At 42.8% G+C, this 27,592-nt stretch overlaps 1 protein-coding gene across 23 annotated transcripts in view; it reads right to left on the bottom strand.

Annotated features, from left to right (window-relative positions):
• UMAD1 (UBAP1-MVB12-associated (UMA) domain containing 1) overlaps positions 1-27,592 on the bottom strand; it is a 183,610-nt gene that overhangs the window by 53,246 nt on the left and 102,772 nt on the right. For 3 of the 23 annotated variants that reach the window (XM_065587016.1, XM_065587028.1, XM_065587027.1), the window contains 2 exons: positions 14,432-14,466; positions 13,708-14,205 (listed from right to left, as the gene is read on the bottom strand). The exons of 15 other annotated variants lie outside the window; for them this stretch is intronic. In XM_065587016.1, coding sequence (XP_065443088.1) covers positions 13,960-14,205; positions 14,432-14,466 — 281 coding nt within the window. In that variant the 3' untranslated portion in view covers positions 13,708-13,959. Of the gene's footprint in view, positions 1-13,566; positions 14,206-14,431; positions 14,467-27,592 lie in introns of those variants that run through there. 5 more of the 23 variants (XM_065587022.1, XM_065587024.1, XM_065587023.1 and 2 more) reach the window with 2 other exon arrangements.

Raw genomic sequence — 27,592 nt, 5'->3', positions numbered from 1 at the left:
ACTCAGGAACTTTGCTTTCAAAGCCTCCCGGATGCACAGCGCTTCCCGCTGGTCTCTTCTAATCGCCCGGCTGTCTGGCTGTGAGTAATCAGCAGCCAGGCTATTTTCCTCAACCTCCCACCCCGCCATAAAGGTCTCCCCCTTGCTCTCACAGAGATTGTGGAGCACACAGCAAGCTGCTATAACAATGGGGATATTGGTTTCGCTGAGATCACAGCGAGTCAGTAAGCTTCTCCATCTCCCCTTGAGACGGCCAAAAGCACACTCCACCACCATTCTGCACTTGCTCAGCCGGTAGTTGAAGAGTTCTTTTTCAGTGTCCAGGGCGCCAGTATAGGGCTTCATGAGCCAGGGCATTAGCGGGTAGGCTGGGTCCCCGAGGATGACTATAGGCATCTCCACATCCCCAACAGTTATTTTGTGGTCCGGGAAGTAAATACCTTGTTGCAGCCGTCTAAACAGACCAGAGTTCCTGAAAACACGAGCGTCATGAACCTTGCCCGGCCATCCCACGTAGATGTTGGTAAAACGTCCCCCGTGGTCCACCAGTGCTACTCTCAGACTTCAGGACATCACCGCGGTGCCGTAGCCTCCTCGCTTGACTTTTCTGCATCTGCCTCAGGGAAACCTTTATGATAAGCTGCGAGACGTTGAGAGCGGCCACAACTGCAGCGATGGTCGCAGCGGGCTCCATGCTCGGAGTACAGTGGCGTCCGCGCTGCCAATGACTGGAAAAGCGCGCGAACTGTTTTCCCGCCGGCGCTTTCAGGGAGGGAGGGCGGGAGTGATGGACGGATGACGACAGTTTCCCAAAAGCACCCTCGACTCATTTTGTTACCCAGAAGGCATTGCCGGCTACACCCAGAATTCCAATGGGCAGAGGGGACTGCGGGAACTGTGGGATAGCTGACCACAGTGCACCGCTTCGAATGTCGACGCTATCACCGTTAGTGTGGACGCACAAAGTCGAATTACTGTCCTTAGTGTGGACACACACGTTCGACTTTGCAATATCGATTACAAAAATTCGATGCAAGTAAAATCGAACTACTCTCGTAGTGTAGACAAGGCCTTAGATATGTCTTACTTGTATTAATCTGTGATCAGGCTGCTCTAAGTCTAAGCCAGCCCTGGCGACCCCTTTAAAATGGGGTTGTGACCCACTTTGGGGTCCCAACCCACAGTTTGAGAACTGCTGTTCTAACCTATAGAGATCAACAGTGGACCCAGCAAATCTGTCATGCATATAAAGATTGCAGAGTTCAGCATGAGACATACAGCTCCAAGTTCAGAACTGGTATTAGCTTTGACCACAAAATGTTTTAAAAAAAAATAAAAAAAAAAACAAGAAAACCCTTTTAAATGTCCAGACAGAACTTTCTGGATTGTGATTTGTGATGCGAATCAAGGTATTTCTATTCTTAGCTCAAACAAACATTGCTGCTTAGAAAAAAAAATATACCATTCCCTTCTAAAAACAAACTATCAGTCTGAGGCTTCACATTTTACTAGATGGAATATTTTGCCACATTGTTTACTTACAGATGTAGCATTAATTTTTATTAACTCGCAGAGGCACATATAATTTAAGTTACTACTGCTCTGGGAAGCACTATATATTCATATTTAGAAGATAAAACATGCAAGTGTCAGTATAAAAGTTCCGTGTACATCTTTCCCTTAAGATAAATGATGTACCCCAAGTGATTTAAAAAAAAGAAAAAGAAAAACAGACTTCCAATATTCTTGTAATTACATATTTTGAGGAAATTGAAACATGTTAATCAATTTCCCAAAATACTGGATTATCAAAAACATTTGTAATAAACTGCTGTCCTGAAAAACTGTTCAAGATAAACAGACCTCTATAAAAATTATTTTACCATCACAGCATAACATTTGTGACAACAGCAAATGCTCGCTAGTAAGCTAAATTTATAAGCTTTTCATGTTACATCTAATTATTTTAAGAATTCATTTACATAGTTTTAGTGAATATTCTGCTTTTCAGAAGTACTCTCTCAATTATACTACAGCTGTCTTGCATGGCCCAACTGACCACTTCCATCATGAAAACAAACTGTACCACAAAATCTGAACTTCTTGATTAAAGAGCAAATGTTTTTGTGAGCCGAGCTAAAACCAGTGCAGCTGCTCCATTTCACTAAGCAAGCACCTCTTCTCCATTCAGCTGTGAAGAATGGCACTGACTGTAAATTGTTCTCCCTGAAGGGTTCCACAATAAAAACAAACCACAATACTTTCAATTTTTCAAAGCCATTTTTTTAAAAAGTCTGCAGTATACTGGAAACAAGTGTTTTCTTTTGATTCACAGCCTTTGATTTCTACATAAACGTTCCTGTATGCATGCAAAAACAAGTCCCTGCAGGATACTCCTAGTGACCGTTTATATTAACTTACCAGATGTACGTAACTAGACAGAAACTATACTGGCTAATTTAAAACAGGCTACTATTTAGCAACTTAAATAATCTTTGACTAACTGAAAAGTATGATTGTGTTGGCTTATAGGATAACTCATGAAAATGTTACCTTGTCACAATTTTTTGTGTGTGTGTGCGCAATTTCTCAATTATTCAGAGTTTTGTCCGAAGCATAGGCTCCAATTCTGTAGAGACTTACACACATGCTTAACTTCACACATTGCAGAACAGTCCCACTGAAGTCCATGTGCAGATATGTTTAAATCTTTGCAAGACTGGAGCCATATTTAGTAAAATCTGGAATGAATTACTTTTGTATGTATTTTATTTCACATAAAAATAATTTCATTATGACCTGTGGCAGCACTGATGTGCAGATGCATTTAATAAGTCATCAACAGTAGAACAGAAAGGCATGAAACATGGTGTCTCATAAAAATAAAGAAGTCAATCTACCTGAAAAGTGTTTTCTTAAAACTGATTTCTGCCATTTTAGAGGAATAATCGTTCTCATAGTGGATCTTCATTATCCTATTACCACCTTCTTGTGGAGCAAGGCAATGTATTATCAGGAAATCCTTCACAGCAGGATTCATTTCTATATGCTATGAACAGTATGAATGGTTATAACAAAATTACAACTAAATGTGTAATCAGAGAGAAAAAAATAAATAAAAAGGGTAGTGATCAGAAATATTTTTATGTAGCAGAAACACTTTTCATTTTAACATAGTGGAAAGATTTGGGTTTTTTCTCTGTAAGCTACGATCAACTATAACCCAAAATTTAGGGCCTAGTCCTGCAAGCCACTGAATGCCTTCATCTCCCATGGAAATCTGAGAAAGTGTTAAGTTCCTTGCAGGATAATGCCCATTAAAAGTAATTATTTTCTCAGTATGCAAATCATTAATTTCTCCCCTTCATCTACTATAATAGTGACATTTGAGATGGATGATGAATACCAGGTTGCTTACACACTGCCTTGGAATGTTAAGTTTTTAGCATTAGACCCTTTTTTCCACTTGACTCCCAAAGTTAGTCTTTTTTTCCCCATTCTTAATTTTGTACCCCATTACTGACTAGCATGTTTTAAGTTTTGAGCTACCCTAATGCTTTAAACAGTCTAAAAGTAAGTTCTGCAGGAACTGAAAGAACAGTACTTAGTTTGCTCAGCAAAGTGTTTGGGACAGATAATATGTCAAGAAGCAAGCTGTACAATGTACAATGTGAAGTCCATTTTGAAACCAATGTTTTTAATTTAAATTAACATTTCCGGACTCTTCTGCTGGAGCCATCCTATAAACTGAGTTGGGCCCGAACCAACTCCCACTGAAGTAAATGGGAGTCTTTTAATTGACTTCAATAGGAGTTGGATCAGGTCCACTGGCACTATGAGATGATACTGTCAGATCTGAACCACTTTCCATCCTGCTGCAATACTGATACAATCAAATAAATATCTATTCTAAATATTTTACTTTCTTACATAAATCTTTATTATCTGCAAATAACTGTCTTGGTAACCATTATAGTCAATTGTGTCAAAGTGGTTTGCCATGCAGTAGTAAAAATTTCCAAACACAGCCTGTCATGTAAGAAGGAACAAGTACCTTATCTTCAAGAGAGCTGCTTCCTCATGTACCATTGGCTAAATTCAGTCCAGCAGCTGCATATTTGTTGTTTTCTCTTTATGCAGTTGAGTCTACTGAGTAAAACATTATCATCTCACCAACATTTGATATCTACTAAAATTAATGTTCAATTTCTTTTCACCTGTATAACTTAAAACCACAAATTTATTTAAATTAGTAAAAAAAAAAAAGCAACATTGCTGCCATACTGAAACCTTATATTCAAAGTTTCAAGCTCAATCAATTTTTATGGACAAGTTCTGAACCCCTGAAAAACAGGATTTACAACAGAAGTGCTGACCTAACTTTAATGACATGAATGGTGCCATTATGCTACTCTCAAAACTCTCTTACACAAAATTAAGTTCATGTCTCGAGACAGTTGATTTAAAGCCTTGCTTTAAGAAATTCAAAAAAACACTTCTACTGGTTTCACTTTTCTTATGCCTCAGAGCAACCTCAGTATAGAATTTTCACATTAATTACCATTATTTTGCACAAGTACTTACGTATGGGAAAGTTTACTTCTAGCAACAAGGGTTAACATTTCAGTTTTACATTTCATGGTTTGTATATTTTATTTGTATATCTCAAGTACTAGTGAAGAGAAAAAAAATTGTTCTCCCCCAGCACATTTAAAACTCTAATATTTTATTTATTTGAAAAAGGAGGAAAAAAAATACAGACTCTAGACCAGGAATCTGATGCCAAGAGAGACAACAAAAGAGGAGTTACATGAACCTGTAATTCACCTTTCAAAATTCAGGTTGTGAGTATTCTTCTGGTAATTCAATGTAAACCTTTATTCTTTCTGTACAAGCTACCTATTTTACCAAGAATGCACTGTATTTTCAGTTCTGTGTACTCAGAACACAAACATGAATGATCAGTTGGGATGGAAATATTTCCTTCTGCAGAAGTTTCTCAGTGGAGCAGAGGAGCAGCCTCTACTTGGCTGCTACTTGACGGAGCCTTGACTCCTCCACCCCCCCAAATATACCAGCCAATGCAGCTTCATTGGCTTTCTATAATTTCTACTGTTTCCAGTAGTGCAGATTATTTCCTCTCTTTTAATGGAGTAGAGTGAGGCAAGGAGGAGAAGAGAAGAGGGAGGAACAGAAAGCAGATGATAGAATGAGGAGCTCCAGCATCTTCTCTGGTTTAATTTTCTACTTTCTGTATTAAGAAAATTTCCTCTGTAAATTTTAAAAATATTCATGATCCATGTTCAACTGTATGTCACCCAGTGGATGTCTGGGTAGTTGAAATTTCCTCTGAAACCAGTACTGGTAGTTTCCAACTCAGAGGTATTCAAGAAATCACCTCTCTTCTATCTCATCAACATATCATTTGGCTTCCAGCATTAGTTTTTTCCTCTTTGTTTGCCCACGGCACTGAAAATCTCTCTGGAAAAATCATATATTTGACAAGTCTCTCTTTAGGTCTCTTCCCAAATTCTTCCTCAAATCATCCCTTATTTTACAAGTCTCTTGATATTCATATTGTCATTGCTTCCCATGTTGGCTACAAGTAGAAATTCTGCTGAATTCTTCAGACTACGATTGGCCATTTTGTCATTTCTCATTCTGTCATCTGAGAAAGTAATATTTTTTTCAAATAGTCCAATACACATTTTTTTACTAGCAAATCACCATTTAAGACCACTGTCAATCACTGATCGGACTACTGTCCATCTAAACCTTTTCTTAGTGTGATAAAACTAAGTTACTTACTTGTAACCAGAAAGATTTCAGAGTAGCAGCCGTGTTAGTCTGTATCCGCAAAAAGAAGAACAGGAGGACTTGTGGCACCTTAGACTAACTAATTTGTTAGTCTCTAAGGTGCCACAAGTCCTCCTGTTCTTCTTTTTGTAACCAGAAGTTCTTTGAGACATGTGGTACCTCTCTGTATTCCAAGGAGGACTGTGTGCATGCACCATGCACCATGAGTCAGAACTTTCGACAGTAGTACTCTTTGGCAGTCCATGCATGCGTCCCTGCATTGCCTCATGGTTTTGCCTGACAGGATAAAGGGTCAGGCGGGCCGTTGAGTTCTCCAGTGTCTTCTCCACCACAGACCTATCAGATCCACATCAGAGGGTAAGGAGGGTGGGTTTCGAATACAGATAGGGATCACACATCTCAACGAACTTCCAGTTATAGGTAAGTAACTTCATTTTCTTCTTCGAGTGATGGTCTCTACTGTATTCCACTGAGGGTGATTAACAAGCAGTACCTATGTAGGAGAAGGGTGCAAGGAGAACGACAGGACTGTGGATCGGAGGACTGCTGGTCCGAATGAGGCATCTGTCATGGAATCATGCACTAGAGCAGTGTAAGGAAAAGATGTGTACTGAACTCCACATGGTCACCTTGCATATGTCTGCAAGGGGCACGCTATGGAGTGCAGCTGTGGAGTGGGCCCAAATCCCATCTGGTGGGGATGTTCCTGACAATTGGTAGCCGCGCATAACGTACCTTGAGACCCATTTAGCGATTTTCTGGGTAGAAATCACTTGTCCTTTAATTCTCTCTGCTATGGCTATGAATAGTCAGGGAGATTTCTGGAACAGCTTTGTCCATTCTAGATAGAAGATCTGCAAATATCTAGTGAGCAGGACCAGCTCTAGGCACCAGCAAAGCAAGCATGTGCTTGGGGCAGTACATTTCCAGGGGCGGCATTCCGGCCATCCTTTTTTTGGGGGGCAGTTGCGCTCTCCGAGCTGTGCCACTTAGACAGGGCGAGGCGCTGCGCCCCCGTCCGTTGCGGGAAGGGGAAGCCCCAGCCCCAGGATGCTGAGCTGCCAGGGCCCAGCCACTACCTGGGGAGGAGAGGACGAGTCCTGCCGGGGAGCTGGGGTTCTGCTGCCTCATCTGTGCACTGGCTGCTGCGCTGCCTTATACCACCTCTTATATCAGGGCTTCTCTGCGCGGGCGGGGGAGGGGGTAAAGACCCTACAGGTGCTGGGAGAAGGTGACATCACTCTCTCCGCTTCCAGCACCGCCTGCGAGCCCCAACCCCACCTGAGCTTGGGTGGCGGCAAATTTTTTGCTTGGGGCAGCAAAAAAACCTAGAGCCAACCCTGCTAGCGAGTGAAGTCATCATTCCTCCTTAGAGCTGCGAGGCTAGGGGAAGAAGGCAGAATGTATAGATTGATTGAGGTGGAATGGGGAACCACCTTTGGTAAGAACTTGGGGTGCAGTTCTTGGGGTGCAGCCGTAATAAGACCATGTCTTTATGAATGGTCGTGAAAGGGGAGTTAGTCATCATGGTTCCCAGTTCACCAATCCTCCTTGCTTATGTAATGGCAACGAGGAAAGCAACTTTCATGGAGAATAAGGACAGAGAGCAGGAGGCTAGAGGTTCAAAGGGAGCGTTCATTAATGAGGTGAGAACTAGGCTGAGGTCCCACTGGGGAGCGATAGGCTGTATGGGTGGGTATTTCTATAGAAGGCCCTTCCAGAACTTACAGTCAAGGGGTGGGTAAAAATCAAATGGCCTTCCACTGGAGGATGGAAAGTGCTAATGGCAACTGCATGCACTTTGATGGAGCTGAGAGAAAGTCTAAAGAATTTCTTTAGATAGAGGAAATAGTGTAAGAGCATTGGGATGCTCACAGCTTCAGAGATGAGGCCTTGTTCAGCCCAGGAAGTGCAGCATATCCATTTGGCTCGATACTGCTGTTTGAAAGGACATCTCACACTGCTAGTGAGTACTGTAGTGCTAGTGGAGATGTCTATCCAAAAACAAAGCTGTCAGTTAAAGTGTGCATGGATTGGGGTAACTGAGTCTGCCCTTGTGTTGAGGCAGCAGCTCTGGAAACATCCAAAGTCTGAGTGGAGGGTGCTGCAACATGAAGAGGAAACCAGAATTGGCAAGGCCAGAAAGGGGCGATTAGGATGGTTGTTGCTCTTTCCCACCTGAGTTTGTGGATGACCCATGGTATGAGAGGTATGGGGGGGGGGAAGGGGCAGAAGAGTAGTTCATCTGGTCTGACCATTCAACGACCAGAGTGTCGCCCTGCAAGTGAGCCTCAAGTCTTCCCCTTGAGCAATACTGGGTGCATTTGGTGTTGGTGTGCCGTGTGAAAAGGTCTCTTATTGGGATCCATCATTGACCAAAGATGTCCCCGATTACCGTTTCATGCAACTCCCATTCATGGCCGGTTGCAAAGTTCCTGCTGAGAGTATCAGAAATTACGTTCTGGATGCCTAGTAGGTAGGCTGCTGTCAAAAGGATATGATGTGCAGTGCACCATTCCCAGAGGCATACAGGGCTTGGGACCTCATGCTGCCTTTTTTTTTTTTTTTTTAAATATAGTAGACCATTGTAGTATTGTCTGATATGTTCAGGACGTGGCGGCCATGAATGGCTGGTGGGAACATGCAGCAAGCTCTGCACACCGACCAGAGTTCCAATATGTTTATGTGCATCCTGGCCTCTTGTGGGGTCCAGGTGCCTTGTATCATGCGGTCTCCCACGTGGGTGCCCTAGCTCATGACAGACACTTCCGTTATGATCATCACGCTCAGCAAGGACGGAAGGAAGATCATCCCTGAGCAGATTTATGGTGGGTCTGTCTGCCATTTTAGTAAAGAGATAACTTTTGGCGGGATGCTAAACAAGATGTGCATAGGTTGGTGCATAAGGAAGTAGACTCTTATAGTCATAGTTGTAGACAATGCAGGTATAGTTGAGTGAAGATCATGACATATGTGCATGCTGCCATGTGCCCCAAGAGGGAAAGGCAGGTCCTGGCTGAGACCAGAAGGTTGGCAGTCAATAAAGTTACTGTTTCTTGCATTGTCTGGAATCTGTCCCATATCAAATAAGCTTGAGCAGATGCTGCATCGATGTGAGCTCCTATGAACTCCAGGACTGTGCAGGGCTTAGTCGATTTTTTGACATTGATGCGGATTCCTAGGGAGAAGAGGAGTAGAAGCAGCTGGGACATCGATTCCTGGGCCTCTTCTTTGGATTGTGTTGCTAGCAGCCACTCATCTAGATAGGGAAAAAATGAGGATACTCTGATGTCAGAGATGAGCTGCCACCACGTAGAAAAAAAAACTTTTGTGAATACTCGTGTGGCAGTGGTAAGTCCGAATGGGAGAACCCTGTATTGGAAATGTCAAGGTCCCGCCTTGAACTTCAGGAACCTTCTGTGAGTCGGGGGCATGTCAATATGGAACTAGGCATCTTGCATATTGAGAGCCATAAACCACATGCCTTTTTTGAGGGAGGGAATGATTGCCACAAGCAGGACCATGAGGAACCTTGGTTTGCAAATTGAATGGTTGAGGCATTGGAGATCCAAGATAAGTCTCCATCCTCCTTTCTTCTTCGGTACTAGGAAGAAGTTTGAATAGAACCCTGTGCCTTGAAAGGGTACAGGGACTGGCTCCTCTCCAAAAGAGGGACTCCACCTCTAGGTGGAGAATCTTGCAATGGGGCACTCCCACGACATGTGGATTGTGGTAGAGGGGGTGTGTGGGAGGGAGGTGGGGTGGGGTATCGCCAAAAACTCTAAGGCATAGCTGCTTTGGGTAACATCTAGGACCCACTTGTCCGTTGTTATAGCTTTTCATGCTGGCAGAAAGAGTTTGAGGTGGCCACCAAAGAGGGTAGCCAGTAGGGGCATTGGTGTATGGAGTTGGTGACTGCTCTTTCTTGACTCAGAAATACCGTTTACACGATAATTGGATGTGTCGCGTGGATGACTGAGTTGTTGATGCAGACGGATGGGTCTTGGGTACCAGGAGTTCTCACAACAAATTTTTGGGTGGCCTCCGAGTGTGGCCACTCTTTCTGGTGGCTGCTCTGACAATTTTTCCTAAAATACTTAATTAACTTTAGGAAAAACAAATAAATATGCGCATATACACATGTGCAAATCCTCAATTGTGTTCTCCACCTCTGGGGAAACCTGAGGAGTGTAACCAGGATTCCCTACTCATGACAATTCCTGTTGCCATCAAATGCGAGGTTGTGTCTACTGAATGCACTGCAGCTTGAAGCATGGACATGGCAAGCAGCATGCCTTGCTGTAAAACTGCCTGGAACTGGTTGCGATCTTGAAGGGGTAATTGCTGGTGAACTCAGTCTCTGTCCATAGCTGATAAAGTCAAAACTTGGCCATTAAGGCTAAGTAGTTGGAGATATGGAATTGGAGTCCAGCCAAGGAGAAGACCTTTCTGTCCAAGAGGTCCAGCACCTTGCCCTCCCTATCTGTAGGGGTGGAGCGCAGGTGTTGTTGCTTGGACTGCTCTGATGCCGCCTGGATGATTAGTGAGTTGGATGGAGGATGAGAGAATAGAAACCATATGGCCAAGGTGTGCTATACAGTGCATGCCAGTTGAAAGATGGTATTGTTGACTGGTAGTGCCAACCTCTCTGGTACTGATGTGTGTAGGATGTCAAGTAGCTGGTGTTGACACTTCTGTACCTCTTCTAATGGGATCTCAAAAGTGTTGGCTATTCTCCATAGTAGCTCCTGGAACTGGTGAAGGGTGTCATCTGGGGGACAAGAAGGGGCTGATGAGGTGTCCACATCTGGGAAAAAAATGATGGGAGTCTCTCCGGATCAATCGGAGATGGGCTGATTGGTGAATCATCATCTAATGCTATGTCTGAGCATCTATCTGACGAGGATTGTGGGTGGTGATGTGGAGGACTCTTCCTGAACCAAGTAGGACCATTCCAGAAGTGACTACTGTGTCCATGAGCTCCAATATGACCAACCCGGTTGATCCTGCTGTTGTTGAGCATGTGTCCAGGGGGCTGGGTACCAGCTTTGCAGGTAAGGCAAGGTGGGGAACTGCCACAGTGCAGTCGGAACCATGCAGTTGTTGTGCTTCCGGAATGGGAACAGTGGGCTGTGTCGAACAGCCGTGTCATCCAAATCGGAGGAGTCAGAGTCTTCCATGAATGGTAGAGCCACCGGAATGGGGGGTGGCAGGAACATAGAAGGAGACCCTGGTGGAGCCAAAGTAGGCAGAGTACCAGGATCTGTGTTCAGTATTGATGGATCTGGTGATCGGTGCTGCCTTTTCTCACTCTTGTGGGCCTTGGAACATGTAGTTCCTTCATGGCTGGAACCTGTGGATGGTGCCAAGCCCTTTTTGGACTTGGAGGAAGACTTACTGCCATGCTTATGCATATGCTTCCTTGGCCCATGGCTAGGCTCTGGCACGGGGTCCTTAACGGGTGAGAGCTTCAGGCTAATGTACGGGGAAGGGGGGGGGGGTTTCCCCGGGCAGGATCTGATGCCAGTCCCATGGCATCCTCTATGAGTTGCTTCTTGAGACGGAAAGCACAGTTTTCTCATGTATGGGCAGGAAGGAGAGGCAGATACTGCACCTAGACATGATGTGGAATTCCCCCAAGCAGTACAAACAGTGCTGGTGGTCATCACTAATGGAAAACAAGCCAGGGCAGGAAGCACAGATTTTGAATACCAGCATTTTCGGCATGATCCAGTACCCAGGCCCGGGTACTGGTGGGGGAATGTTTGGAAGGAAAATCGCTGAAGTGGAATCCCAAACCCTTAATCCTATAAAAACAACTTGAAACTAGAAAATTTAGAACAAAAGCAATACAATCTTAACTATCAACAATAATAAAAACAGGTTTTCTAAAAGATTTGGAAAATGAGTCACCAAGGACAAGAGGATAGTAGAAGCTCCAACTCGAATCATGCGGAGGTGAGAAACAACTGGAGACACCACCCGGCCCGCCTTTTATCGCCTCGGACAAAACTACAAGCCAATGCAGGGACGCATGTGCAGACCATCCAACAGTACTACTTTCAAAAGCTCTGGCTCCAGGCTCCTGGCACATAACTCTCAGTGGAATGCAATAGGGACCATCACTCAAAGAAGAATCTTTTAATTCATCAACAATAGAAAAATCTATACATACGTATATATCTATAATCTAGATTTTGATTTAAAGACTCATCTGAGTCAGATTCTGTCTCTCTGTAATCAATGTCAATTTTTATATAGGAGGAACTGTTCTTTTGGAGGTTGGACACTTTTGATTTGAAGGGAAGGAAAAGGTTAAGCTATCACTCTATACTTTAATATCATAATAGCTGTCTTTTACTCATATCCCTCTTCCCCCGAGATTTTGAGTACAAGTACAGAATCATCACGAGGATGTAAATTAAACAAGCTCTCTGTAGCTTTAAGCAATGCACAGTATTAGGAAATAGCCTTTTCAGATTTTTTTTCATTTGATAAGTTTTCAATTAACCCACATATGAGATCCAGGCACTAGAGCAATACTAGTAAGAAAAGTCAGGTGACATTCCTTAAAGGCTCAGAAAGGAAGCTTATAAAGAGCATTTAAAATGAGGTCAAGATTCACAAAATAAGTTCTTCATGAAATAACTATCAATGAAAGCATTTCATATTTTGCTGACTTGCTTCAGACACAGGGAAGAAATTAATACTGAAAATTGCTAAGGCTCAATACACCTACTGGAACACCAAAATGTACCACGTACAATAGTCAGTTGTGGGATCTGAAGAAGTTTTATCTTGGATGTCACAAGGACATAAAATACTTTTTCTGAAATCTCATCCATTTCAGATTGATATGGATTTGTTAAAGTACCCCAAAGCACAACATGCTGAAGTCTAGATGCTAAGTCAGAAATAAGCAGAGCTGGCAGAAAGTATTTCAACAAGATAAAATGTCTTTGGATTCAACTTCCACTGAGATAAAATACCCAGGCTGTCAATTGGATACTCTGATGAGCTTTCATATGAAGTAAATCCTGAAGGCATACCTAACCACTGTAAAGCATTCGTTGTTTATGAGGAAAATTTCTGCCTTTCAGGGTCCCATCCTCTGCTTATTGATGCTATATTACCAAATGGTCTCATTTTGATTTTTTTTTTAAAAAGGGTCCAGAATTAAAATGAATTGTTAAACATGGTTATTTAAAGCATATGGAAGACTTTTTTTCTCCATAATCTGCACTTTGCCTTTTACCTCTAATTTGAATGCATATAATGCTGGCATCTGTTATTTGACAAAGTATAACAGTCTCACAAATGTCAATGTAATTTTCCATTATAAAAATCCCTTATAACTTTACAAAAATATTTCTATGTTGGACCAATTGAGAGAAGACCATAATTTCATGAAGTGATAGTTTGTCTTAACACTACTTAAGCTAATGCTATTAGACTGAAGTAATGACAAATATAGTAAAAAGTTCTGTGACAAGAGAAGTTATGATACTGTGTAATGGTTATCTAAATCCCTACCCCCATCCCCTGGTTTGTTATTATCACCAGTGTATTCAGTGTTGTATGGTTGAAGCCCCAAGTTTACAGCCTAAAGCAATAATCAGTTGGATACTCAGAGAGAGGCAGCAGTGGGGGAACAGAAAGATGGGGCCCAGTTCAGCTTTTTATTGTGAGCCCTCTGCCCCCAAACATTAGTGAGTATAACACTTATACAAAAGCATGCCAATTCAATTGTTCAATACTTAATATTTAATTTTCAAAATGTTCACATGTGAAATAGTATATGACAACATATAACATTACAGTTTTCTACTTGAATCACCTTTTGCATGCCTTTTGTTCTTCCAGTCTTTTTTTTTTTTTTTAAATATGTACCTTAGATGCAGGAAGCCTCCCAAACAGTCATGTTCTGGGGAGCCATGTCAACTGGGGACATTCACACCTTTCTCCCATTCCTCTCTCTGTGGGAATCAAACCTATCCAATGAGTTCCCCAGACATTTAGGGCATATAGGGGGTCCAAATGATCAGACTATGTTTCACAACTCTTTGACTTGATGGGCAATCAACCACCTACAGTTGTCCAAGTGTTCTCAACCAGACCTAAGGCAGCTTCCACAGTATGCCTTCACATTGCCTTCAACACAGATTGATGCACTGATGCATAGCTGTTACTTGCAATTCTGTACATTCTTTTGCCAAATTTCTCTGAGTCTTGATTCAGGAGAGAAAGAGGTGTGGTCACTTCTAATAAGCTGTTGACATGGCATCCAGAGCACATAATTTTGGCAGCTCTGCTGTCCTTATTCATCTGTGCCTCCTCAGTGTACCTCCCTGGTGTTGTAGTGCATGCTAAACTAGTATGTAGAGGCTGCTGAAAGAGAATGGTTATTTATCATTAACTGGAGTGGTTAGAAAATAGCCTCTGCATATTCATGCTTCTCAACACTTTCCCCATTACTTTAGAGTCTTTTGTTAAAACTTCCCAAACCAGTTAAAGGCTCAGAAGGGCATGTTGGGCTACTCCCTTTTTATGTCCTCAGAACTCTCCATGAGGGGATGGAGAGAAAGGGTGAAAGGCCCCCAATGACACTACTCACCAGAAGATCAAGCCACTTGAACCACCAAGCCAGATCTGGAAAAAGCAGAGGGTTTTTTTGCAGCTCAATATACAAGTATGTTTGTAAACTTATGTAGATGGAATCTTGCCCAAGACATGTTCACAGCATTGGAAAGAGCCAAGCATGCTATCAGTCACTCAGCACTTTCATAATAACACAAAATGAGTTTGGGGATAAGGGTTGGGGCAGTAAGAGAACAAAACTAATCTTAGTCCATAGAATCACTAACTGGCTGCAGGCTTCCTCTTAACTAATAAAACATTTATTCAGTGAGCCATCTATGTGTAAGTACTCTAAATCCAGTGGAAGTTATGCAAACACCCACACCCTATTTCAAGGTCACCAAACTTCACACTAAAGGACAGCAAATTCTGCCAATGTAAATGAGATTGTAATCTCAATGTTTAAGTTCCAGAAACATAACATTTAACAAAGTAGAGAACGTACCATACATAGCACTACTAGAGTCCATTGAGGATATTTTTAATTGGGGACTTTCTCCTACTAATGACGGGGACCAAAAAAAAAAAAAAAAAAAAAAAAAAAAGGCATAAACATTCAGAAAGGTCATACCCCATCACTTCTCACTAATCAACTGGCTTTTCCTAAAGGCAGTACTACTCGTCTTTGATGAGAGGCACTGTTCGCAGCTGAACAAGTCATTTCTTGTGGTTGTTAGTTACCTACTTCTCAGATTACCGTGTTCTCTTCTCAGTTTCCCCTTCATCTGTTTCTCACTTTCTCTACACCATGGCCAGTTTCTAATACACCCTCTCTCCCAATGACACTGCTACTTCCCACTCTGAAGTTTCATTAGTACTTTAAGTCTCCCACTGTTACTCAACTAATAGCAGTAAAATTACTGAGTTCTCCTACTATAACTCTAGAAATACAAGCACTTCATGGCATCTCCCTTTCACTTCACATTATACAAAGTTTTTTTCCCCCCTGGAGTTGCATGGCTTTTACTTTTATTTCTACAAGTTATTTATTTCTGCAAGTTGTGTGTTATGCAGTCATTCTTAAGTGGCAAACCTTTGGAGTTAAACACACTAGGTCACTCTCTGCATTATTCATAAATTATCCTTCTTCCCTTCACACATGAAGAAGAAGGTCATATGAGTGGACACTGTATACAACATCACTCTCAATTAGACAAAATGTATTCAACTTAATATTCAAGTACTCAAGTCACAGAGGTCCTTTTTTTTTGGTATTGGAGGTCAGCCATTTTATACTGTGTATATATATAAACATTGGAGTGGATTTTCAAAATCACCTAGATATTTAAAACTTAGGTGCTTTTGAAAATCCCACCCTTTATTTTTTAATCATCTAAAAAATGGACACTTTCCTTAAATAGCTCTACAGCATTTAAAAGCTGATTTCGGATATAGAAATAGCCTGTACTGAGAAGTAACTAAGAGGTAGAGAAGTACCTTTAAATATGCTTTGCTTTGTTTATGTTCAGTGGATTCTGTATTACTTTTCTCAAACTCAAAAACCACACAACTAAGAACAGGAGCATTGCGCATGTGCACACAATGTAATTTAGCTACTATTTCATTTAATAATTTCCTGAATTATTACAAAAGATCTGATAAAGAGATGTTCCTACTGCCCTTCTGCTAATTAAGATGGGGGGTGGCGGGGAACAGAGCAGGGAGTTACGCATTTAAGAACTGTGCATGCAAAGTACAGATAACGCACAACAAAATTACATTAGTTCTAAGAACCAGGCCATATACTCTGCTGCAACAGATCTAAAATATAAAACAGTTATCTACCTTTCGTAACTGCTATTCTTCGAGATGTGTTGCTCATATCCATTCCATTTTAGGTGTGCACACACCCACATGCACAGTTGTCGGAGATTTTTGCCTTAGCAGTATCCGTAGGGTCGGCTGTGGCGCCCCCTTGAGTGCCGCACTCATGTGTCGGTATATCAGGCACCGTTGGCCCTACACCCTCTCAGTTCCTTCTTGCCGGCAACCCCAACAGAGGGTAGTGGAATGGACTTGAGCAACAGATCTCAAAGAACAACTGTTACAAAAGGTAGGTAATCGTTTTTTCTTCGAGTGCTTGCTCATGTCAATTCCATTCTAGGTGACTCACAAGCGGTAGCCAAGGAGGTTGGCTCAGAGTTCACAGACATGCGCCTTGTAACCCTGCTCTACTGAAGCCAGCATTGTCTCGGGCTTGCTGGGTAAGCACATAGTGAGACATGAATGTATGGATGGACAACCAGGTGGCAGCCCTGCATATATCAGGAATTGGCACATGGGTTGGGAAGGCTGCCACCAAGGCTTGCACTCTAGTTGAGTGGGCGGTTACAATCGCTGGTGGAGGCACCTTTGCCTGATCATACCAGAATCAGATGCAGGCGGTGATGAAAGTCTCTTGGTGGACAACGGATGACCTTTCATCTTATCTGCTACCGCGACGAACAACTGTGTCGACCTGTGAAATGGCTTGGTCCTCTCGATATAGAAGGCTAGTGCTCTCCTGACATCCAGGGAGTGCAACCTATGTTCCTCCTCAGACTTATGAGGTTCTGGGAGGAATATGTCCTGTCTCATGTGAAATTATGAAACCACCTTGGACTGGAAAGCCAGATGCAGCTGCAGCTGGACCTTGTCCATGAAAAACCACTGTATAGGGTGGCTCCAATGTAAGTGTCCTAATCTCAGAGACCCTTCGGGCAGAAGTTATTTCCACCAGGCATAACACTTTCCAGGAGAGCAGAAGGGAACAGGACGCCAAGGGCTTGAAGGGGGCTTTCATGAGCCGCGCAAGCACCAGATTCAGGTCCCATGGAGGAACCAGGTCCCGGACTCGGGGGTAGAGCCGCTCCAGACCTTTTAAGAACTGGACTGTCATGTTCTGAGCGAAGACTGACCTGCCCTGGAACGGAGGGTGAAAGGTTGATATAGTGGCCAAGTGGACGTTAATTGATAAAATGGACAAGCTCTGGAGCTTGAGACGCATAAGGTAATCCAGGATCAACGACATCGAGGCCTGTTCAGGTCTAACCTCTTGGGCTGAGGCCCACCACATAAATCGTTTTCATTTGGCCAGGTAGGTTGCTCCAGTGGAGGGCTTTCTATTACCCAGGAAGACATGCTGGACTCAGGCCAAGCACTCCTGCTCCTCAGTAGTTAACCATGGAGCAACCAAGCTGTGAGGTGCAGCTCTGCCAGATTTGGATGCAGGAGCCTGCTGTGATTCAGCAACAGGAGATCTAGCCAGAAGGGCAGCTGCATTGGAGTCGTCACCAACAGGTCCATCAGCATGCCTAACCAGTGCTGGTGAGGCCAAGCCGAGACCATCAGGATAACCCTGGGCCTCTCCTGCTTGAACTTCATGAGGACTCTGTGAAGCAATGGCACCGGCAGGAAAGCATACATCTGAGCCCCCAACTATGGAAGTAGGAAGGTCTCCAACAAGGAGCCCCTATTGACCCCCCAAAATGAGCAGAAAAGGTGACATTTCCTGTTCTGATGAGTCACAAACAACTCCACCTGGGGAGACACCAACCTTCGGAAGATCTCGTTGACCACCTCAGGGTGGAGTGACCATTTGTGGCGAGACAAGAAGGCTCTGCTGAAGTGATTTGCCAATACGTTCCTGGTTCCAGGGAGATGTGCTGCCAAGAGACGAATGGCATGCTGCACGCACAACTCCCAGCACCGGAGGGCTTCCTGGCAGAGGGCTGACAACCTGGCTCCACCTTGTTTGTTGATATAAAACATCGTGGCAGTCATAGGCTCCTTCCTCCTTCTCAATCCCCCGCTCCGCCCCCACCCATCCTGTCCCGCCTCTTCCCGCACCACCCAAGGCCCCACCCCACCCTTCCTCCCAAGTCTCCCCCCCCCTTCCCGCCCAGTTTCACCCCCTTCCCAGAGTACGTCCGATCCCCGCTTCTCCCCCTTCCTCCCAGAGCCTCTTGCACACCACAAAACAGCTGATTGCAGTGGTCGGGAGGCACTGGAAGGGATAGGGCGGAGTGGAGCTGGTTGCCAGTGGGTGCTAAGCACCCGCTAATTTTTTTCCATGGGTGTTCCAGCCCTGGAGCACCCACAGAGTCAGCGCTTATGGTAGCAGTGCTGTCCATCAGGACTTTAACCACTCTGCCTTGCAAGTGGGACCGAAAAGGCTGACAGGCCAGATGAGCTGCCCTGAGGTTTATATGGAGGGAGTGGTCAACCCCCGACCAACGGTCTTGGGTACTGAGCTTGCCCAAGTGGGCTCCCCAGCCCAGGTCCAAGGCATCAGACACCAGAGTTAGCGAGAGGGACGGAGCCGCGAAAGGGACTGCAACACCAATGCGGGGTCCAACCACCACTCCAGTGATGACCAGATGTAATCCGGCACCTTGACAACCAGTTCCAAGTTGTGCCTGTTGGGGGATGTAGACCGACGCCAACCACACCTGCAGCGGCCGGAAGTGAAGCCGGGCATGCCAGGCCATGTAAGTACAGGCAGCCATGTGGCCTAGCAACCTTAGGCAAGTGAGGGTGGTGGTGGTGAGCAGATGACCCCTTACATGGGAGATTATGTCCGACATGGCTCGGAAGGAATGCCCTTGCCCATATTGAATCAAAGTGTCACGGACTCACAGATCGTGCCCACTCTTGGCCCCGTGCGGTCCGTGGGGGGTGCCCCTTTTAGTGAGACAGCCCTTATCGGGGGTCCACTCTCTCTCGGGGTCAGGCCCCTCCACCTCCTTGATCCGCACCTCTCGGAGCCCTAGCACACCTGTTTCTTCTTCCACTCGCTCTGGACCCCCTAGGCCTCCACCCCCGAAGGGGTTGATGCCACCCTGTTCTCTAGACCGGAGTGACTCTCAGCCAGCATGAAACAGGAGGGTTTATCGAGAGTTGAACACAGCACAGGAAACTCTCAGGGCCTCAGGCCTGGCCTCCCTCAGCCCAGCACATCCCAGTCTCTCTGCATCCAGGTGGGCTCTGCCTGCTCCCCCTCTCCAGCCCAAAGGCCCCCTGCTCCCAGCTGGGCATCTGAGATCACCGGCCCCAGGCCCCGCCTCTGTCCATTGTCTTCTCTCCAGGTAAACAGGGTTGTAAACCGGGGCCTCCTCTCCTCACTTCTGTCCTCTGGCTGGAACTGGTTGGTTAGGTCACTGGGTCCTCACTCTGCAGCCCATTGTCCGCCCACTGGCCAGAACCAGCTGCGTCTCCCTCAGCTGGGCCTCCAGGTCACCGGTCGCTGGGGTATCCATCCTCCCGGCCATCGGCTGGGTCCCCAAGTCCTCTCTCCGGTCCTCTGCAAAACACACTCCTTCTCCCCTGACCTCGTTAAACCAGTAACACCCAGGGAAACTGAGTTCCACCCCCTTCGCATGCAAACCACTGAAACTCCACAGAAAACAAGAAAAAAAACCCACTTTGTCACACGAGGCCCATCCCGATTAATTCTATTTGTTGTACTGGTGTGAGGGTCAATTTCTTTTCGTTCACTAACAGGCCCAGGTCACAGCATGTATAATGCACCAGATTGAGGCTTGGCTACTTGCTCCAACGCACACATAGTCTCTTCACCTGAGCTTCACTCCACGCCTACCCCTACAATCCTCTTTTCTCCTGCCCTATCCCTCTTCCTTCCCATTTAGCTAACTAACTCCTAACTAAACCCACCTTTAAAAAATTCATTTTCGGAACTAATATTTGTTGCTGTTTGCTGGCATCACATTGTGCACTCTGTGTGTTCTTCACTCTCCCTGTGTTTGTCCTGTCTACTTAGATTGTAAGCTCTTAAGTGAAAGCACTGTGTACTACTCTATGTTAGCCTAGAACAATGGGGCTCCATTCTTGGTTGATTAGGCAGTATTGCAACAAAAACTTTATTAATAATAAAAGGAAGGAACCACTTTCCTGTGGCATTCTGGAAACTGGTATTATTTTAATACACTTCTACTTGATCTGAGTTGTACAGGAAAGCACTCCAACAACACAGCCTAAAAAAAAGCCCAACATATTCTTCAAATAGTCTTTCTACCTAATAGTTTTTCATAATTTTTAACTAATGATGCATCGTTTCTAACACACTGTTGCACTTTAAAATGGTGTCATATTAAAAAGAAAAATCAATTGGAAAATAAACAGAACAGAGGTTCTGAAACTTCATTGCACCATGACCCCCTTCTGAGAACACAAATTACTACACAACCCCAGGAGGGGGGACTGAAGCCTGAGTCCACCCTAGCCCCGCGGGGCCAAAGCCTGCACTCCACTGCTCCAGACGGGGGGACCGAAGCTGAAGCCCCAGGGCTTCAGCCCCAGGCAGGGGGCCTCTAACCTGAGACCCGCCACCCAGGGCTAAAGCCCTTGAGCTTTGGCTTCAGCCCCAGATGGTGCGGCTTGGGCTTCAGCCCTGGAACCTAGCAAGTCTAAGCCAGCCCTGGTGACCCCATTAAAATGGGGTCCCGACCCACAGTTTGAGAACTGCTGCATTAGAAGATTCAAAACCAGAAAGGAAAACAAAACAAATCAGATGAACGTATTTCTGCCCCCATTCCTCCCCGACACTACCCTTAACAACAATGATATACAAGACATGGATATCCTCTCATTGGGCTTGACCCTGTTCCCATTTAGCTCATTAACTTTAAAGGTGCAAGATCTATATAATATAGTGCTGCATTATCTTTCTGCATCTACAGTGGACCTGATCTTGCACCTTTAAAGTTAATGAGTTAATCCAAAAGATCTTTAGACAAGGTGTCTAGATTAGTAAGAACTGCAAGTGCAAAGCCACCAAGCACAGGCCTTTTGTGTTGGCAACGCTACTTTTGACACTAGATAGTTTCTCTTGTTTGTTTGTCTCATGTGTTTCTGATTCTTCCTCCAGGGAAGTAAAAGGCTTTTATCTTTGTTGTTATATTCCACTGTAGCTCTGGTAACTGCTTTACAAGGTTGTAACCATTCACACAAGACTTTGACTAGCTTACTTAAGTATTTCAATTTGACTCTAGCAAATAGCACACAGATGTGAACTGAAATTATCTAAAATTTATGTGATGGGGGGAGGGATATGCATGAAAATATATGCCTTTTAAAAATCCTATGGAAAATATTACAGCCACCAAACTTAGAAGAAAGGAAGGTGGAAGTGTTCAGTGTCTCCTTGCTTACTAAGCTATAAAATGGCACAACTGGGACCCCGTGGTTAGTGTGGAACAGAGATATAGGTTGTTCCATGAATATCCAAGACTAGGATTTCATTCTCTACATTGTGCGCCATGACATGCATATTTGGCTATTCCTTTTTAACCTCCAGAATTGTCCCTTACAACTGATACTTGGTTTTTAAATGTTGCTGTTTCTTTTATAAACACAAAATTATTAGGATTAAAGTTTAAACGTTGATTTTTACATCTGACACTTCCCTTCTCACAAAAGTTGAAGTTTTGTGGATGAAAGGCTGTTCCTTCTTCAAAGAGTTTCCAAAAATGTGAATCCTGGAACAAAACATTCATGGAGCATCCAGACTTGCATGATCTTAACTTCACAAATCAGTTAACTCAAGTTAAAAACCTCTAGCATACACATATCCTAAGAGATTGTATTAGATGGAAAATCTCCCTCATTTTCTTTTGAAATGAACAGTCTCATATTTAAAAAAAATTAGAAATTTTGTAACTATTTTTTTTCTATATATTCAAATATGTATATTATACTCATCTAACCTCATAGGCCACACAGAGCGCTGGCCAAAACTGATTTAATGCACTGTTAATAAAACAAGTACTTCACTAAAACATGAGATGTGTTTGTAAATGACTCAGACAGTCAGTTGCAAAGCAATACAAACCAACAGTCACCTCTACTGTTGTGTAGGTTTTTAATTCATGAATTACACTCCATGAATTGCTTCAGTTTTGTGATTCTTTGTATAGTCTTCACACTGTAGTTGACAGACGATGTTCCTTTGTTAACTACTTTGCTGTTTCCCGTTGTGAGAAATTAATTGACTGTTACTATTCAGGTCTTAACAAATAGCATGTCTACAGTCCTTTGCTAATTATGCTGTGCCTGTGTTTTACATAACATTTCACACTACATTTATTTTTCCACTTTGTATTTTAGGGCAGCTTATTTGTAAGAATGTGCATTTGTACTCATATTATCTTAACCTAACAGAGCAGATATGATTGTGTTGTTTCCAAGCCAATTATTCACATACATTTAACAAGCATACATGCAGTACTGCATGTTGGTATGAAGCATGAAAAATTAAACTGGGCTGACACTTAAATATGCACAACTTTCTAACTTGTTTTCAAGTGTAAAAACAGGTATTTTAATGCGCATTGCATGTGGGGCCCATTAGTGACATAATTGGGACTAATGCCCATGGGATGATATTTTAATTCACGATATTACTTCAACTAGTTTGGTTAAAAACAAGTTCAACGTGATAGGGAGAACAAGTACCAGAATTGTGTTACAGAAAATGGTCATTCAATATCATGATGTGGGGTGCAAAATAAAAATAATTATTTACAGTTAATTTTTCCTGTATATATTCAAGTGATCCAACTTCAATGTATTTAACAAAAATATATGAATAAGTCTGGAGTCTATTAATTCTACTTATCTTATTCTCTGTTAATCTGTATATTCATTGTACATTTCTTGTTTTATTAAAAATATGGGGCTGGAGACGAGGTATCTGGAATTGCTGAGACTAGGAAATAAGTTCTTACAAAGAAGTGAGAAGGAAGAAAGAAGGATCCAGGCTTGTTTCCAGGGTAAAATGCCAGGAAGAGCAGGGAGGAAAGATTATAACTTGAGGAGGAATACATGTATCTGGGAGAAGAGAATATTAGTTGTCCCATGAGAGGAAAAGATTATTAGGACATTGTGAAGGGTAGAAGTCAGAAAAAGAAGGAGCAGAATTTAGATTTGCTGGAGGAATTGTTTAAAGCATGCAATGGAACCTGGAGGTGGGCATATTCAGATTCCAAAGTATATGTCTACACAGCACCTGGGAGGGTGCATCACAGCATAGTTAGATGGATGTGGTAACTTTGCTCAAGCTAGCACACTAAAAATAGCAATGTGAGCACAGCAGCGTAGGCAGTGGCTCAGGCTGACCACCTGAGTATGTATTCAGGGGTCAGGGAGGTTTGTATTTGGGTGGGTAGTCCAAGCTGCAATTTATGTTGCTGTGACCACACTGCTCTTTTTAGCATGCTAGCTCAAGCTAAACTAGTGCACGTCTGTCTATCCGCGCTGGAAGGAACGCTCCCAGCTGCTATGTAGACATACCCAAAGGAATAACCACAGGTGAGACATGCTGCTAGATTGTTGAAAGATGGACTGGAGTCTTGTTTTTTATTGTTGTTTCACCTGGGTGAGGAAAGGGGCGGGGGGAGAAGAGGAGGAAGCTCTGACTAGAGTCCTGTGTGGGAAATACAAAAGGATTTGTTAACTACAGAAAGGCAAATGAGTGCATAGTGGAAGTGTAGACACAAATAATATGAAACTAATTTAAGCCATTTTACTAACACCACACATACACTACATTAAACAAAAGCATGAAAACAAAGTGGGACTCCCCCTGCTAATGGAACCTTGGAAACGGAATCTGCTAATGGTTATACTTCAGAACCATCTCCAGAAAACCAGGAGATGTTTCTGAAGTATAACCTTCCAAACCGGATAAAGATAATAAAGGAGGCAGAGGTGGCCTGATGATTACATAAATGGCATACAGTTAAGGCTGCCACTGCAACTCCATCCAACAGTGTTCCTTTGAGAGGTGGAGGGAAGACATAGCATAGGGTAATGCATGAGCATGATTACGTCAGCATGCTGGCAAACATGAACACTCAATGCACAAGCTAGAGTGCCTCCATTTTTATACATGTTCAGTTAGAAAAAGACAAACTTTGAACTAAATATTGCACAAAGACTATCTGCTTTGAAAATATTTTTACAACCATACATACAAGGACATCACAAAAACAAACAACCCAGAAGTGGGGGAGACTATGTACCAGCAGGGAAACTGAGGCACAGCAACACGCTGACACTGGAAAGGTAAGAAACCTTTTCTCACACCGAGATAACCTGTGAACATGAATTAGAGTCTCTGCTGTAATGTGTATGGAGAAAAGGCAGCATTAACATTGTGCATTCAAGCCTTAAGTTTTGCATTTCTAAATCCAGTCCTCTGTTCTATAACAGGAACCAGTTGACAAAGGACAAGAAATGCCTAGCAATGATATGAGTAACCTGTGCACTTAAAAATTAACAGACACCCATCAGCCAAAGTTCAACTAGAGTCTGATAGTAGTACAGTCTAAACACACTTTCCCACAGATATATTTGAAGTGTTAAGTTAAAGAAATCCTTATGGTAGTATAACTTTGCACTCCCTATTTGTACCCATTTGCTAAACTGGTTTGGTTTTTGTGTGCATTTGTTTTCTGCAATTTAAACCTAAGGCTTTAGTCACTTAATCTGAGACTGATTTAAGGCATTAACGCAGTTTGTCACTTTTAAACCCAAGAAAATATTATCTAAAAATCTCACAATACAGGAACACAAGGGAAGATGGCTAGGTGCAAGAAGCAGCAGGTTAAATGTCACCTAAAAAGTATGCCTTTTTGCTCCTGTTTATTGTATAAAAAACAAACGTCTCAGAGGTTTTTAGGTCAAGAGGAGCCACTTTTCATGAGCTCAAAAGGTGCTGCTCCCCCTTTGTCCCTTAGGTGATGGATGCTAAAATGGCTCTCTCCTTCTGTCTCTGTTTCAAGAGTCAGGAAGGCTTCATCCTGTCATGATTGTTAAGTGGTCTTCTCCTCCCTCACTTGTTTAGCTTGATAGCTGGGTTTACCTTATATGTAAATGTATTTTTCAACTGTCCTCTGAGGTATTACCTGGCTCCATTTACACTGCAGATATAGGAAAACAGACACAACATTCCTTTGTTTAGGACAAGCTGAGCTTATGCACTGTTTGCGAGATACCCTTTAAGAACATATTTCCAGCACATCTATAATGCTTCATACACCACCCTTACAAAAATCATGCAATAATATTAATGACTAGTTTGCATAGGATACCTTACACGATCCCTTTGAGATACAGATTATGACAGAGTGTATTGGGGCAATGAGTGTGACAGGCCTGATGTGAGTTATGGTATTGTGTAGTGTGCCCTCTGCCACTGGGCACTGAGGGACTCCCTGGCTCACACTAACACAACGGGGCCCTGACTTGGCTGGCCTCTAGGCACTATCACTATATAAATGTTAAACAATAGCAGCAGCAAGCATAGCACTGACTACCATGAGCAATCCTGCTGAAGTGAAGGTTGACAAATAGCTTTTATTACACACAGAGGTTGAGGGTGAAGGGGAGGGGAAGAGGAATGCAATTATTGTAATAAAGATTTTGCAACACATTTTCTGAATCCTATTTGCTACCTTTAGAAAACTGCCATTCAGGCAACTGTCCTGCTTAGGGCTCTAATATAACAATGTCCATAGAAAGAAATAATATCAGGTTGTTACTTTTTACCTCCATTTCTCTCTAATGGACTGTTTCCACCACAGACCAGGTCCTCTAAGACACAAAATCCTGAACAGGTGTTTTACTTCAGTAAATATTTCAGGACTGGGCTTTCAAAGTAATCCAATGTCAATGCTTCTATTGACTACCCAGCAGGAGTACTCATGTTAGGCGTAATCACTCCTACACTATGCCCCACACTATTGCATTAAACTGTAATTTATTTGGTCTACTTCTGGGAGTAATTTAATATGCCATCAATTCTGTGGATAGCGATAGTGCCATAATTGAAACTATAAAGACAAATGATTATGAACTGGGCATATGTTTACAAAACTTTGACACAAAATAAACATCAAGATTTATTGTTTGACCTATGCCATGCAAGGACATTGCATATACAGTTAAGATTCTGAACAATGCAAGCAACTTGAAAGTTTTCTTAAAGCATGCATCTTTCAAATATAGTGTTTTTATTTCTTAATGAGCTAACAATTTTTTCAGGTTTTCAAAAACAAAAAAGGAAAAAATCACAATAATTGATTATTAGAGAGAAGCTGGATAAGGTAGTATCTTCTATTGGACCAACTTTGGTTGGTGAGAGAGACAAGCTTTCGAGCTTACACAGAGCTGTTCTTCAGGTCTAGATTTGTGTGTAATGGCCAGAGAGTTACAGATAGTGAGACGTCAGGGGACAATGTTTTGTTGCTTGCATTTGCTCAGGAAGTAGATGTTGCTGTTAAGTTTTGCTTCCTTTTTCTTTAGGTTGTGGAGTTTCCATTTCAGATGGCAAAGTTTGAGATTGTCCATTGTTATATGCAGCATTGTTGTAGCTCTGTTGGTCCTAGGATATTAGAGAGACCAGATGGGTGAAGTAATACCTGAAAAGCTCTTCTTCAGGTCTAGGCTCTGTGTAAGCTCAGAAGCTTGTCTCTCTCACGAGCAGAAATTGGTACAATAAAAGATACTACCTTATCCATCTTGTCTCTCTAATATCCTAGGACCAACATGGCTACAACAATGCATAGAATAATGGATTATGGTGGTTGGATAAACACCATTTCTATATATCAAATGGTGATGATGCAAGGGAAATAAAACTGCCTGAAATTATTTTGAACTGGCACGTGGATGTTCCCCCTTGAAAGATTTATGAACAGAGCTTTGTGAAATCTGGAATTTGAATACAAGCCTGGACTGAAGCCCAGAGATTTATATTGATTCATTAAAGTAGCACATTACATATATGTCACCTCAAAAGAAAAAAATTTGAGGAATGATAATTTTCACCCTATCCAGTGCTGTAGACTCAAAAATATTAAAAAGATAGAAGTCCACATAAATTAGCACATCCCACAATTGTTCTCACTACCATAATCAAATCAAAATTAACCAGGCAGAATATTAATCAATTACAAAATAAAAAAGAATGGCTTGCAACATAAACACACACCAGCTCTCATAATGTTTCCCAAAAAGTCCCGTTTACAATATAAATAATACATTAAAAAACTAAAATGAACATACGAGTTACATCCTTAGACAAAGAAAGCATATTTCCTGGCATTTAAGTAACATTTACATTAATTTGTGTTTTCTT

The sequence above is a fragment of the Chrysemys picta genome, chromosome 2 (genome assembly GCF_011386835.1).
Source record: "Chrysemys picta bellii isolate R12L10 chromosome 2, ASM1138683v2, whole genome shotgun sequence".
Lineage (NCBI taxonomy): Eukaryota > Metazoa > Chordata > Testudines > Emydidae > Chrysemys > Chrysemys picta.
This window is presented reverse-complemented; position numbering and strand designations above follow the sequence as displayed.